This window comes from Rhinichthys klamathensis, unplaced genomic scaffold (assembly GCF_029890125.1).
Source record: "Rhinichthys klamathensis goyatoka isolate OS25496 unplaced genomic scaffold, OSU_Roscu_1.1 h1tg000049l_1, whole genome shotgun sequence".
Classification (NCBI taxonomy): Eukaryota; Metazoa; Chordata; class Actinopteri; order Cypriniformes; family Leuciscidae; genus Rhinichthys; species Rhinichthys klamathensis.
Window position 1 is genome coordinate 1,698,513 of NW_026606595.1, and position 14,249 is coordinate 1,712,761.

The window sequence follows — 14,249 nt, forward strand, 5'->3', positions numbered from 1 at the left end:
AAACACACCACTAATGTGCCTAACATAAGCACTCACTTCAGAAGAAACAACCTGGAAATGACGGAACATTTGCAAATACGGATGATTCATCTAGAAATCATAATAAATGTTTTTTTTTAATTCGCCAAAATGTTTAAAGTTGAGCAAATTGCCGGCGCGAATATTGTAATGCGCGCGAGTTTCACTGGAGAACTCTTCGACCTGTTGTTGCGTAGAAATCTCTTATAGTTCGTCTATATTTCAATTACATTTTTTAGAACGAAATTAAAAAGCATTAAATAATTCTGAATGATATGAAGCCTTAGCAAATGAGATCGAGTTGTTAGGATAACATAACTCAAGTTATTTCACATAAATAGAAATGCCTCTGAGAGATGTTTTTCATTTAGATTTTATTTTATATTATGATTTTCATTAAAAAAATGTTTAGAACAGTGCGAGGTTGTGTAAAGGTGTGTGTGTGTGTGTGTGTGTGTCGGCCGCAGCTGGGCAGAGACATCGAGAGCTTTAACCCTAAAATGACCTCAATTTGACACCAGATGAAATGTTCCGGCGGGTAGAGCCGCGATCACCTTCACACACACACACACTGATTCTGCTTTCTCTTCTTTTCCTCTCCACACACGAGTTTGTTCAGTCGGTAGGTAAATAAATAAATAAAAACTAAATATTTGATTTCATGCATATTAACAGACATGCATTTCTGAAACCGAACGCGTGATTCCCCGCCGAAAGTTTCTCCTCAGTGTAATTATTATTATTAGTATTATTATTATTATTATTACTATTATTATTATTATTATTATTATCCGCGTGTCGGGGAAAGGCGGGTTTATATCCGAAACCAGATGTAATTAAAACTGAAAAGGAACGGTTACGCTTTAAAATTGTATTTAACCAAAGCGAAAATAAACATGCATTTTTCTCAATGTACTGATTTATTGTATGATTTTGAGTGTTTAAATTTGCACGCATTATTTTGCCTCATTAATAAAGTATAGTTGTTGAAATCTTTTCTTTTTTCTGCAGTGATCGCTCACTTTCCTGCTGATTTGTATAAGTCTGAGATGCACTTACCCGTGTGTCGGCTCAGGCGTGTGTGTGTGTGTGTGTGTGTGCACAGAAGCGCTCGCACTCTTCCTCTTCCTCGCGATGATGATGATGATGATGAAGCACTGGTCATCCAGCCGCGCGCTGTGTCCACTCGCTAGTGCACACTGCAGCCGCTCATTCCCTCCTCTCTCTCATTTATGAATCCGCTTTAATTGCTGTCTTCATTATAAGCCGGGGTTCGGGTGAGTGTGTGTCTGACCTCGTGTGTGAGTTCTGCTCGATCTCCACCAGCGCGTGAAGACTTGATTTCAACAACAAAACAACAGCGCTAAATGTAGACATTTATGTAAAAGGCGATCGATGGGCGCTGATGTCACGATGTGGGCTATATGTTCATTGATGAGGAGTGTTTTAAGGGTCTGTTTGTGGTTTTAGGGGCCACATCTGTAGCGATCGATACCCTCGCTCCTCCTCTGAAACTTCAGGCCTTCACATGATTGATGATCTCGGGCTCTGAGAACTGAGCACGCGATGCACGCTCACGTTTATATCTACCAACGCGATTGGACTAAAAGACACTTTCAATAAAGCATTTTTTTTTGCTCTCTTCACGTTATTTTAAAAGTTCACTTTATTTCAAAAAGGGGTCTGCGTAAATACTCCTTTGAACTCTTCGTGCCTTGCACATAACACGGGCTTCGACACTCGATATCAGTTGCACACGCGATGCATCACCCGAAGTCGAGTTAAGATGATTTTTCTTTTGTGCATTAAAGACAGCGTTTGAACGCGGTGAATGCGCGTGGCTCCCCCCCTCGCGCACTGGACGCTCGCGTCGCTCGCTCGCCTCGCGCAGGGTTTGGCGTGGAGCTCGCGCAGGACTGGCTGTGCTCAGCGCCACTTCCGGTTTCCGTCATTTCATTCTCCCGCCGATGCGCGCGGCTCGACTCTCTGCGTTGTATAAGCGCGCGAGCGTCCGACCTGCCAACACACACTGACACTCACTCATCTCACACCGCGCGCGAGAGCGAGGGACCGCCGCGTTTTTTAAAAAACTCTTCTCTTTCCCCTTCTTTTTTTTTTTTTTTTTTTTTTAATACAGTAGTAATAAAACAAGAAAGCGGACCGGAGGCATAAAGAAGACAGGGACTTGTGGGATGAAAACGGGGCTAAAAAGATTCATCCTCTCTTGAACATCATCATCACCAACCATCATTCATTCATTACCTTGACAACCTCTGGCTTTGATTGACAGCTGGAGTGGCAAAAAGCCATGAGACACGACAGTTTAGTTACATGCAGGTTGTTGATGGGCCGGCTGTAACCTTCAGTTTTGGTGCTTGACTTTTTTTTCTTTCTTTTCTGGGGGGCAAAGAGAAAAAGAAGAAGAAGAAGAATTGCAAAAACTCTTCCCGATGCCTGCGCTCTTTCTCAGCCATATACTGGAGAATAGGAGAATTCGGCGAGTTGCTTGAAAACGGGATCTTTGCGGCGCGTGAGTTTGTGAGCGGACTGGGAAATTAAATCTACGACACAGATCCAGAGGTTTATTGGAGCGCAGGCTGATGGCGCAAAGGGTAGGTTTCAAATCTCCAACACTCACCTCCACTAACACACGATCTATCACAGGCCTCGACTGTCTGTCTGTCGCCAAAACCACTTCAGTCTGACGCACTTTGTTGGGAATATTCTCCGCGCGAGACACGCGTTACTCTCCTCGGGAAACACAACTTTACCATGTTTTTGGTAATTACGCGCGGCAAACTTTACCCTCGCGCGACGCTTTTCTTCTCGTTTTCCCAGTATTGCGTGTGTTTGTGCTCTTCTTGACCCTCTGCTTCTCTTCCAGTACGATGAGCTGGCTCACTACGGCGGCATGGACGGGGTCGGGATGTACGGGGACCCTCACGCGCCGCGGCCGCTCCCGCAGGTCCACCACCTGAACCACGGACCCCCGCTCCACGGCCAGCACTACGGCACGCACGCCCCGCATCCCAACGTCATGCCCGGCAGCATGGGCTCGGCTGTCAACGACGTGCTAAAGAGGGATAAAGATCAGATTTACGGGTGAGTTATAGATATTAATATCGGATCCGGGACTTCCTCCGCTCGCGGTTCCTCTTTCCCGTAATAGTTTCCCAGAACTTTAATAGTAGCGTATTATACGGGGCTTTGCCAGAAATGCTGGCACTATTTTAGGGAATACTATACATTTCACTTTGCTGTGCACATTTATTTGTGTGCCTTTTTTTCTTTTTTTGCTTTTGAAAACCTCTTGACTTTCCGCACTTGATTTTATAGCGTTCGCTCGCAGCGTTCATTTCAAAATCCCCGCAACAAAACCCGATGTGATCGCGACTCTCGCCGAGTGTAAATGCAGTTTAATATTTAATTACTCAGTAGTTACTTGAGTGATTAAATCGCCCATTAAACCGCATTTACACCTCGACTACTATCTGGATGTGATTTTGAATGTAGCCTACGCCGCGAGCTGAATCTCCGAACTAATACACACGGTTCCTCGCGTGTTCCCCCGGTGAATGTGCTCTGATCGCGGTGTGTGTGTGTGTGTGTTTCTGCAGTCACCCTCTGTTCCCTCTGCTGGCTCTGGTGTTTGAGAAGTGTGAGCTGGCCACATGCACTCCTCGCGAGCCCGGGGTGGCCGGAGGAGATGTGTGTTCCTCGGACTCCTTCAACGAGGACATCGCTGTCTTCGCTAAACAGGTCTCACATCCACTGTCCATGCGTGCTTAAAACATGCAGACAAACACAGATACAAGTCATACTTTCATTTTATGAATCCTAACTATATTTCCATCAAGCACTAAGCGGCGTGTTTAACCTGATCAGCAACGATTGCGATTTTAGTGCATATTTCATTAAACCTCAATTATTAAATCGCTGCACATTTTTCATCGATTGCTATTAACCCCGATTTGTGTGTGTGTGTGTGTGTGTGTGTGTGTGTTTTAGGTCCGCGCTGAAAAACCTTTATTTTCTTCAAATCCAGAATTGGATAATTTGGTAAGATAACACACACCAGCACTGCTTGTCTTCACTAAAGCCCTGCAATACACTTCTCTTAAATGAGTCTCACTCTTTTTTTTTACTTTTTTCTGGAGTTTATATATTTTTGCATCGGATCTGGAGACAGTGAAAGTAAATAGGACGGGATTTGGTGTGTGTCCGGAGTGTTTGAAGTGGAAAAGTCCCTCATTAGGGCTGAAATCACCATCCACCCCTTCACACTTCACACACGCATTTTTTTTTTTAAATATAAAAAATAATTGCTTATTATTTCTCAAGCACATTATTAACTCTCGAATTATTTCTTAATGTTGGGATGGTTTTTGTTCACTACAAAACATTATGTTGCCTAACGAATATTAAAATGAACCGTAAAGATACGCTAACGATGCACTTCTCTTCACAGATGATACAAGCCATACAAGTATTACGGTTTCATCTTTTGGAGTTAGAAAAGGTAATCTTTTTATTGATTTGGATTGATTTTTACTTTTAGATTTAATTTGGATTAATTTACTGCGCTCATGACCAATCTGTGATTCTTTTAAAAAAAATTGTTGTTATTTTGAATTTATAATTCAGATTTGGCACTTTTTGATATAATAAAAAAAAACGATATTATTTGACAAAATTACCCCGAACGTAAATTGTTATTGAAACAATTAATTATAATTCATAATAATTAATCCATATTCCGTCGATGTTAGTTTAAACGGAATATGACATATACATATTTATTTCAAATGAATGATTAATTTCACGGAAGTTAGGCTATAGTTGGTGCGAAATGTGGACCAGGACGTGCGTGTGTTATTTGTTGGTTTATTTCTGTCAGTGAACTTGTTGAGTGTGTCTGGAGAATGATGCGCATAATTTCTCAGTGTTTTCCCCGTTTGCTGATATAATGTCCTGTATTTCTCAGTGTTTTCCCCGTTTGCTGATATAATGTCCTGTATTTCTCAGTGTTTTCCTCGTTTGCTGATATAATGTCCTGTATTTCTCAGTGTTTTCCTCGTTTGCTGATATAATGTCCTGTATTTCTCAGTGTTTTCCCCGTTTTCTGATATAATGTCCTGTATTTCTCAGTGTTTTCCTCGTTTTCTGATATAATGTCCTGTATTTCTCAGTGTTTTCCTCGTTTTCTGATATAATGTCCTGTATTTCTCAGTGTTTTCCTCGTTTTCTGATATAATGTCCTGTATTTCTCAGTGTTTTCCCCGTTTGCTGATATAATGTCCTGTATTTCTCAGTGTTTTCCTCGTTTGCTGATATAATGTCCTGTATTTCTCAGTGTTTTCCCCGTTTGCTGATATAATGTCCTGTATTTGCGCTGTTCGTGAACGAGTGTTTCTGTCCTCTGCTCCAGGTGCACGAGCTCTGCGATAACTTCTGCCATCGGTACATCAGCTGCTTGAAAGGGAAGATGCCCATAGATTTAGTGATTGACGAACGGGATGGAAGCTCGAAATCAGACCATGAGGAACTCTCGGGATCCTCCACGAACTTAGCCGATCATGTAAGTGACCGAGGGTTTCAGTTTCTTCTGCGCTGTGTTACACTATGTGAGATATATGTGAGATATGCAATATGAGATTAGATCTTGAAATCAGCTTGAATTGTAAAATAAACTGAGCTGAACGTTTCACGCGATTCTTCTGAACTGGTTCTTGAGAGAAACACGGTGTGTTTATGGTATTTATGGCTATGTCTGATATATTAAATTATTTTAATATTGCTGGTCTTTGGTGTCGCTACTATCATGTGTTTTATATTTCGGTATGTGTGTGTCATTCGGGCTGGTGTTGTAGGTCTGCGTAATGATCTCGAATTGCACATGATTGCTTTAAACAAATTAATGTAGGCTATGACGTTATATTTTAGTAGGCTATGTCGTTTTATAATGTTATGTAAGGAGCAGTATATTGTTTAAAGTATTGGACAGTAATGCTTCCCCGTAGTTTGCAATGATGATGTTGGTAATGTGTTTAATTGTCTCTTAGCTATTGATTTTTTTAGTTGTGGTTTGAGTCCATTTTACAGGCCCGATCTCATTACACTCAATCCAACTATCAATCTTTATATTGAAAATGACATCGGCTTTGTTTAAATGTGTTGATATCGATGTTGCAAATCAAATGATGTGAAAGGAAAGTTTTCTGCGTCGTGTAGTTGAGGCTCGTGCATGTGTCGAGGATCGGGATATATGGATATATATTATAGAGTCACTAGCAGATCAAGATTTAAGAGTTAAAGCAGATTCCAGCATCTGTGGGGTTAATCTGTACCGTATTACAATTAATCAACTCAATTAATCGATTAAAAACCGGGAGAAACATTCAAACAATTATTTAAATCCTCACATAGGCCAACTTAACAACTCACTTCGAGTGTAAAAATAATGTTGAAAATAAGACACGCTGTGCTGTTTGTTATTGGGTTCATTTCAATCATGACGAAATGAAAACTGTCAGTTCATCGGAACACTGACCGAGTCTCGAGAACGCATCGAATTTACGTTCGAATTTCCCGTCATTTTTTCGAACGCTTTGTTGCCTAGAGTTTCTTTGGGTTTGAACACACACATCTCTCTCTCGCGCCATATCTCACATCGATATTGACCTGCAGATGATTCTGAGTAAACAGAGCTTTAATATTTATGTGACTGTTTGAGAAGGCTATTTTCTATCGGATGTGTGTGTGTGTGTTTTGAGGTCCAAACGTCACATTTGCATAGCGTGCACGAGCATGTGTGTTGTTAATGAGAGTAAATGTGTGTGTTGCCTGTTGCTGCGCCCCATCCGTCATTCACAACACACACACACACACACACACACACTGTCCTGATGTTCAGAAACTGTTGCGGTTATATTACTAAATCTAAATAAATTACAGGGATTAGATTTCTCAAAATCATGTGGGTCTTGCACTTTATTATATGGGCCGCAAACCCCTTTTTGATGTGAGGACAGCAGTCTGATGATAGTCGGATATGCAGATTTATTTAGGGAGTACCTATCGCATCCATTTTTTTTTTTTTTTTTTTTTTTTACTTTGATATGCATTTTTAATATATTTTGCCTGAGGCTACATCATTTGGTGAAAGTTGCTTTGCTGGGGATGGAGGACATGCCTTATGCTCTCTCTCTCTCTCTCTCTCTCTCTCCCTCTCTGTCTCTCTCTCTCTCTCTCTCTCTCTCTCTGTCTCTGTCTCTGTCTATCTCTCTCTCTCTCGCTCTCTCTCTCTCTCTCTCTCTCTCTCTCTCTCTCTCTCTCTCTCTCTCTCTCTCTCTCTCTCTCCTCTCCCTCTCTCTCTCTCTCTGTTGGCTATATCTAGTAAATAATCTGTACTAATTTACATTTGAAGAAAATTTAGCCTTGTGGATGTTCTGATATCGGCACTTTTCACACCAGCCCTCTCTCTCTCTCTCTCTCTCTCTCTGTGTGTGTGTGTGTGTGTGTGTGTGTGTGTGTGTGTGTGTGTGTGTGTGTGTGTGTTTGTTTATGTCCCTTTTGGGTACATTCACCAGGATACACACCAGTAAACTGAGGACCACCTCAAAAATTGAGGACATTTTGTATGTCCTCATTTGTTTGACTATATAATGGCATTCAGCATACTCTAAAATGGTGTCCAGACTTAAAATCTCACTTGTCCCAAAAAATCACTTTTAAGTGATTTGTGTATGTGAAGTGTGTATGCCCCCCCACTAAAGTGTGTATAACACAGCGCCCTCTAGGAGTACTGCACTTCCGGAAAAGATACACACTTCGGGGATTCTGACCAATCAGAGCGCAGGAAGCCACTATGAGAGCGGGACTTGATGATCTGACCAATCAGAGGCCATTACGTCATCAACAAAGATGGCGGAGGCAAAAAAAAATCATTATTATAAATAAATAAACAGATAATCCACATTCAATTATAGATAAATTGCCAATAATTATTATTTAAATAAAAAATTACTAATTTGCCCTGAGCAGCAGGAGCTCTCATGATGTATATGAGCATGTGTTTCAACTTTAATCCTCGCAGTTTTGCTCTCGCATCAGAGTCTGCTCTGTGTGTGTGTGAAGATCGCGCTGCTGCGCGTCACCGAGACTATACAGCACGTACAGTAACTTACATAGGAGTTTATTAATCATGTAGGAACGAGTTTGAAGCGGGGAAGGGACAGACACATTACGTCATGTGAATTTAAAAAGTACGTTACATATTTCCTTCCAAAAGCAGAGGAACAACTGATTAAATCTGTCAATATGGGTGTGATGATTTATTCATCCGAGTTTGTTTAATAAAAACAGACAAGCCACAAAAAGATGTGAAAACATGCTTAATCGCTTGCTTTTATGAGTAATCTTTTTTTAAAAAGTGTTTTCTCCTACTTTGCGTTCTGCCGTTCCCTCTCATATATCAGTGAGCGGGCGCCGCCCCGCCCCCACCCACCGCACAAGCGGGAGTCCGTTACCACAGCAACACATTCACTTAAAGCAAACAAGCAAACATTTCTCTTAATATTATATTATATTATATTATATTATATTATATTATATTATATTATATTATATTATATTATATTATATTATATTATATAATAGAGGAGAGCAGTTACAGCAAACATTCTCTTTAAATTGTATTATATTATATATTGTATTGTATTATTTTATATTATATATCTAGGAGAGCAGTTACAGCAAACATTATCTTTATATTATATATTATATTGTATTATTTTATATATTATTTTATATTATATATCTAGGAGAGCACTTACATGCAACATTCTCTTTATATTATATTATATAGAGGAAAGCAGTTACAACATTCTAATTATATATTATATTATTATAATAATTATATTGAAGTTTTTTTCAGTCGCTTTGGTGCATTTCCCAGATCACAACTAAAATTCTTGTTTTAGACATCATCATCTAGTCACTGTTTAATCAACAGAAACATTTGAATAACCTGTTAAACATAAGTATTTCTATTTAAATATAAATAAAATGCACATCATAAAAGCAGTTTATCATTCTTTTGAACAAATTGCAAATGCTTTGGTACATTCATGCAATTTATATACAAGTGTCTGCTGTTTCTTACATTATTAATTGCTTATGTCATGTTTATCAAAATGTATTATACTGGTTCTCTGTTGAATAGTCTCAAAACATATAGGCAATAGACCCCTCAAAACATATAGGCATTAGTTCCATAAGTCATTAAATGCAGAATGGTTGAACTAGTTGTCATAAACTGTCAAACATATTTTCTATACAATTCTATTAGACTTTTTTTGTCCTGAATTGTTGAATTGCAGATGTGAATTCTGAATTTCACTAATGAAGGGGAATGTAAAGCATTAGATCAATCAATGATCACCAGTTCTCTATAATCGCTCAGAGTGCATCTCATGATCTTCCTCTGGCATATAGACAGAGCACAACACATACACACTCTGAGAACGGAAGAACAACAGGGTGAACAGCCGAGGAGGAGAAGAGGAGTAAGCATGTGTGGTGATACAGAGGTAAAACAGAGGAAGAGATAGAACAGGCCAAGAATGTAGGTTTCTGAAGAAATAAGGGCCACTATGTAGATCATGTTCAGTCATGACCTCATGGCCGAGGCGGGTTGAAAGGTGAGCCATGAGAACAAACGTGTGTGTCCTCAATCATTCAAGCGTTTGTAGACAGAACAGGTGTGTGATCAGACAGTGTTCACTAGGCTACTGTTCACCATAAGTTCATTATACAGTAAATATACGTGATAGAGACATAATGTAACACACACACACACACGTACATATGTGTGTAATAGTCTTTTTCTTTATTGCAATGACATTGTACTGTAATTTTTTAACAGACCAACAGTATATATGTGAGTCCAGTCTCAACTAGAGTAATGGGCCATGTGTGTTTATGGCTACGTTCACACTGCAGGCTAAAACGACCCAATTCCGATTTTTTTTGCCTCTATGCGACCTGTATCTGATCTTTTCATGACAGTCTGAACGACACAGATCCGATCTTTTCAAATGCGACCCAGGCCACTTGGGTATGTGGTCCAAATCCGATCTGTATTCGATCTTTTCAAATGCGACCTCAATCTGAACGGCCAAGTCACATGTATCCGACCCGCACGCCATTGATATGCGACAAACGTCATAATTCTGCGTTGAAGTAGGCGGGAATGAGAAGATAAACAAGTTAGCTATCGTACGATAGCACGCACCTGTAGCTAGCCACTACACTCCAACGCGTTGCACTGTTTGGTCCGCCGCAGACGTGTCTCTTCCCGTGACAGAGTTAATCGAAGGTGCTCAAACATAATCGAAGGTGGATCTGGTCATTCGGAAGTTACTGATGAATTCTGTATTAGTGAAGCCACTCACATCAGTATCCCACCACTCCTGGCTGCGACTCCGCATCCACACAAATAACTTTAATATTGCTAAACGAGCTCCACTGTTGACATTCATGTTTAGCTACTTCCGCAAACAAGTGACGTTGTTGACCGTTGAGTACTCTTCTGCGCATGCATATGTGTCATACAGATAAAGTGCAGTCTTTTGTATTTTCAATCATTGTCATCAAAATCGTAGCCATTGTTTACTTCTAAAAGTACTGATACAGTTATATTGACAACATGACTAAGCATTTTGACATTCTTGTTTGTGACACAAGGCACAGTCAAAGGCAGAGCTAGGGTTAGGGCTAGGGTTAGGGTTAGGGCTAGGGTTAGTGCAGATCCAATGGCTTTTAAAATCAAAGAAAGAACAAAATAATTCTGAAAACAAACATTTAAACATGTTAGCTTGATTCATGATTCTTTTAAACACTTTTTTTTCTTATATGACTATATGTAACTGCTCTGTCTCTCTCTCTCTCTCTCTATATATATATATATATATATAGAGAGAGAGAGAGAGAGATGTTTGCTGTAACTGCTCTCCTCTATAAACAGTTCTTATCAGTCGCTTTAGTACATTTCTTGAATCATTCTTAAGATTTGCAAATAAGGAAAGCGCATTTCGTACAAACAGCAGAACACAATAGATTACCATCAAAAGCCTGTAACTTGCTCAAAATCCTTAGTACATTATATATCAATGAACATCAGAGAAAGAACAAAATAATTCTGTAAACAAACATTTAAACGTGTCAGCTTGATTCTTTTAAACACTTTTTTTTCTTTTGTATGACTATGTAACTGCTCTGTATCTCTCTCTCTCTCTCTCTCTCTCTCTCTCTCTATCTATCTATCTCTCTATAGATATAGATAGATAGATAGATAGACAGAGCAGTTACATGTAGTCATACAAAAGAAATAGATAGATAGATAGATAGATAGACAGAGCAGTTACATGTAGTCATACAAAAGAAATAGATAGATAGATAGATAGATAGATAGATAGATAGATAGATAGATAGATAGATAGATAGACAGACAGAGCAGTTACATGTAGTCATACAAAAGAAAACAAATTGTTTAAAAGAATCATGAATCAAGCTGACACGTTTAAATGTTTGTTTACAGAATTATTTTGTTCTTTCTTTGATTTGAAAAGCCATTGGATCTCCACTAACCCTAACCCTAACCCTGCCTGTGACTGTCAGTCTGACTGAGATCTGCTCACACTGTGATCAGCCGCCCTTCCCCCACAGCACTGAGACTGATCGCGCGCGCGCCCTTCCCCCACAGCACTGAGACTGACTGCAGACACAGCTGAACTAACAGGCAGACAGTGACAGACAGGTAGATAGCTAAGCAGAACAAGTGCTGCTCAAAAGATGACAATCTGTTGTGGCTATGCGTTTTTAAAGCACTTTTACCAGGTCTAGCTTCTCCGCCCTTTAATGTAAAGTACCATTAATTTATGAAAGAAATAAAAAGAAGATATGCTGTTAAAGTACTGGTTAAAGTTTAATTTAGAGCCTCGAAATAATCCACATCCCTCCCCCATCTTAACTCAAATAAATTGACAACAACACAGACTCGTGCAAAACTGGATACATATATACCAGCTTGAATATCAGCCCTGCTGTGTATTTGCAGACATCAATTTACTATTTTGATTAATAAATGCTATTAGTAGAAAATAAGATGTCTGTTCAAGAGATCTAGGTTGCTCATTTAGGCATTATATGCTCTTTTAAACTTGTGCTTGTACGGACATGCGCACTGGTTCCTAGTTCGAGTCCTCTGGGTTCGTTTAAAAGTGATCATGTGCTCTGTCCACTAGAAAGACTTACTACTTACTCCACCAGTTTTTTTTTTTTGTGTGTGTGTGTGTGTGTGTGTGTTTGAAGAAACACTATTGTGATTAAAACAAAGATTCTTGTCATCAGAGAGTTTTTTATTCGGTCAAATAAATATAATCACAATTTCAACGTGAAATCCAAATACGTAACTACGTCATTGACGCAAGTCTGCGACAGTCGATGTATTTTCCCGGGAAATGCAGACACGTGACAATGGGACGCGAAACAGATGACAACCCCCCACCACGCAGGAAAGGTGAGATCAAGTCTTGTCCTGAAAATGCATGATAACTAAATACATTGTGAAATATGAAAGTAAGTAAGTGGTTTATTTGAGTGGTTTAATTATTTTTTGCGTAAGGTTTTATTTACTTCTTGATTGTATTGAATTTGCTTCTAATTTGATGATTTGTTGCAATAAGGAAAAAAGTTTATTGCCTACTGTAGGCATTGCCCAGTAAATATAATTTTGTTATTTTTATATAATAGTACTTTAGATTCTACAAATTAATCAAAACAACCGAGTCAGTGATAGCCTACTATATCATTGTTTTTCTCAAAAGTGTTGTCAAATAGCAACTGTAATTTGAAATAATTAAATTATATATTTTTTATATCATTATTATTTGATATATTTATTATTTTATGTAATACATTATTACATTATTTGCCCAAAAATATTTTTTTCAGTGGAATGTTTTATTTATTTATTTATTATTATTTATCTTCACAAAGCTTTTTTTGCCCAATGATGGTACATAGACACTTATAGTATTTTTATTGTGTGTTTCAAAGTCCAAAGCAGACAAAAAGCACATTAAAAATAGTCCCTATGAATCTAGCTGGTTATTGACTGAAAATCTCCTGTATGCTGTAGCTCTTAATTCAGATATGAATATACAGTAGATTGATGTCAATTATATCTATATCACAAGACACACAAGAACCAATGTTTTTTGGCACGTTGCCTTTTTAATTTAAATTCCTGTTGTACGTGGAATTGTACAACTGTTGTGACTGGTCACACATGCTGTCATTGAATAGAGCTCTGTGATGTGATATAGGCTAATATAAATATATACTTTAGTGTTGAACAGAAAAAACACAACACAGGTTTGGAACAACATGAGGCTCAATTGGAACAACAATTAACATAATTGTATGTTAATTACATATGTTTTTGGGTGAACAATTCCAGTAAGATCAACAAGATTTTTTAAATATGCTTGTTTATTTCATTCACATTATATTTAATTTAATTTTTCCACTCATTTCAAGAAAGAAAGTCGCCATGCTGGGAAATAAAAGACGTATAAAACCTCTGCAGGACGCTGAGCATCACATCACTGTGAAACCGACAAGCCTGAGCTTCAAGAGCAGTTCATCAGCAAATATAAAGGCAAGTATTTATGACTAAGCAGTTTAGTAATAACGTTAACCTACAAAACTGAGAATTTAATGTGAGGCGAGTCATATGGTTGTTAGGCCAACTAATATCCATGTTTCACAAGTTAAACAGTACTTTATATTTTATTTTTTTGTGCAGTCAAGATTCCTGAATAGAGGCATTCTGCAGGCATTAGCCCGAAAACAAAAACAGTTGCATTTCTGCACTTCTGGTTCCATCAACCCAAAGTCAATGTTTACTTGCACATTCTTAACCCAATTATGCACAAGAAGCAGACAGTGCGTGTGGTCATGTAAACGCAGACTAAGGTCATCATAAACGGCATAAGCATAAACCAATTGACACAGCTAGATTTTTGCCCCTTATTCCATATTTGCCCGGCATGTAAACACATTAACCTGCGTTCTGTGGCTTATTGAAGTGAGCATGTGTGATGTGTGACAGGAAAGTGTCCTTATTGTGGATTTAAGCACATCCAGTCAGAGCGAGCGTTTTCTTG

At 38.8% G+C, this 14,249-nt stretch overlaps 1 protein-coding gene across 1 annotated transcript; it reads left to right on the forward strand.

Moving 5' to 3' along the window:
* Nucleotides 1–1,807: 1,807 nt before the first annotated feature.
* On the forward strand, nucleotides 1,808–5,596 carry meis2a (Meis homeobox 2a; the record flags this gene model as incomplete). The annotated part of the gene is made up of 6 exons (XM_056247555.1): nucleotides 1,808–2,630; nucleotides 2,903–3,120; nucleotides 3,636–3,777; nucleotides 4,027–4,077; nucleotides 4,487–4,537; nucleotides 5,447–5,596. Coding segments are annotated over exons 1-6 (624 nt in total), but the record flags the coding sequence as incomplete, so codon positions are not given.
* Between the last annotated feature and the right edge of the window lie 8,653 nt (nucleotides 5,597–14,249).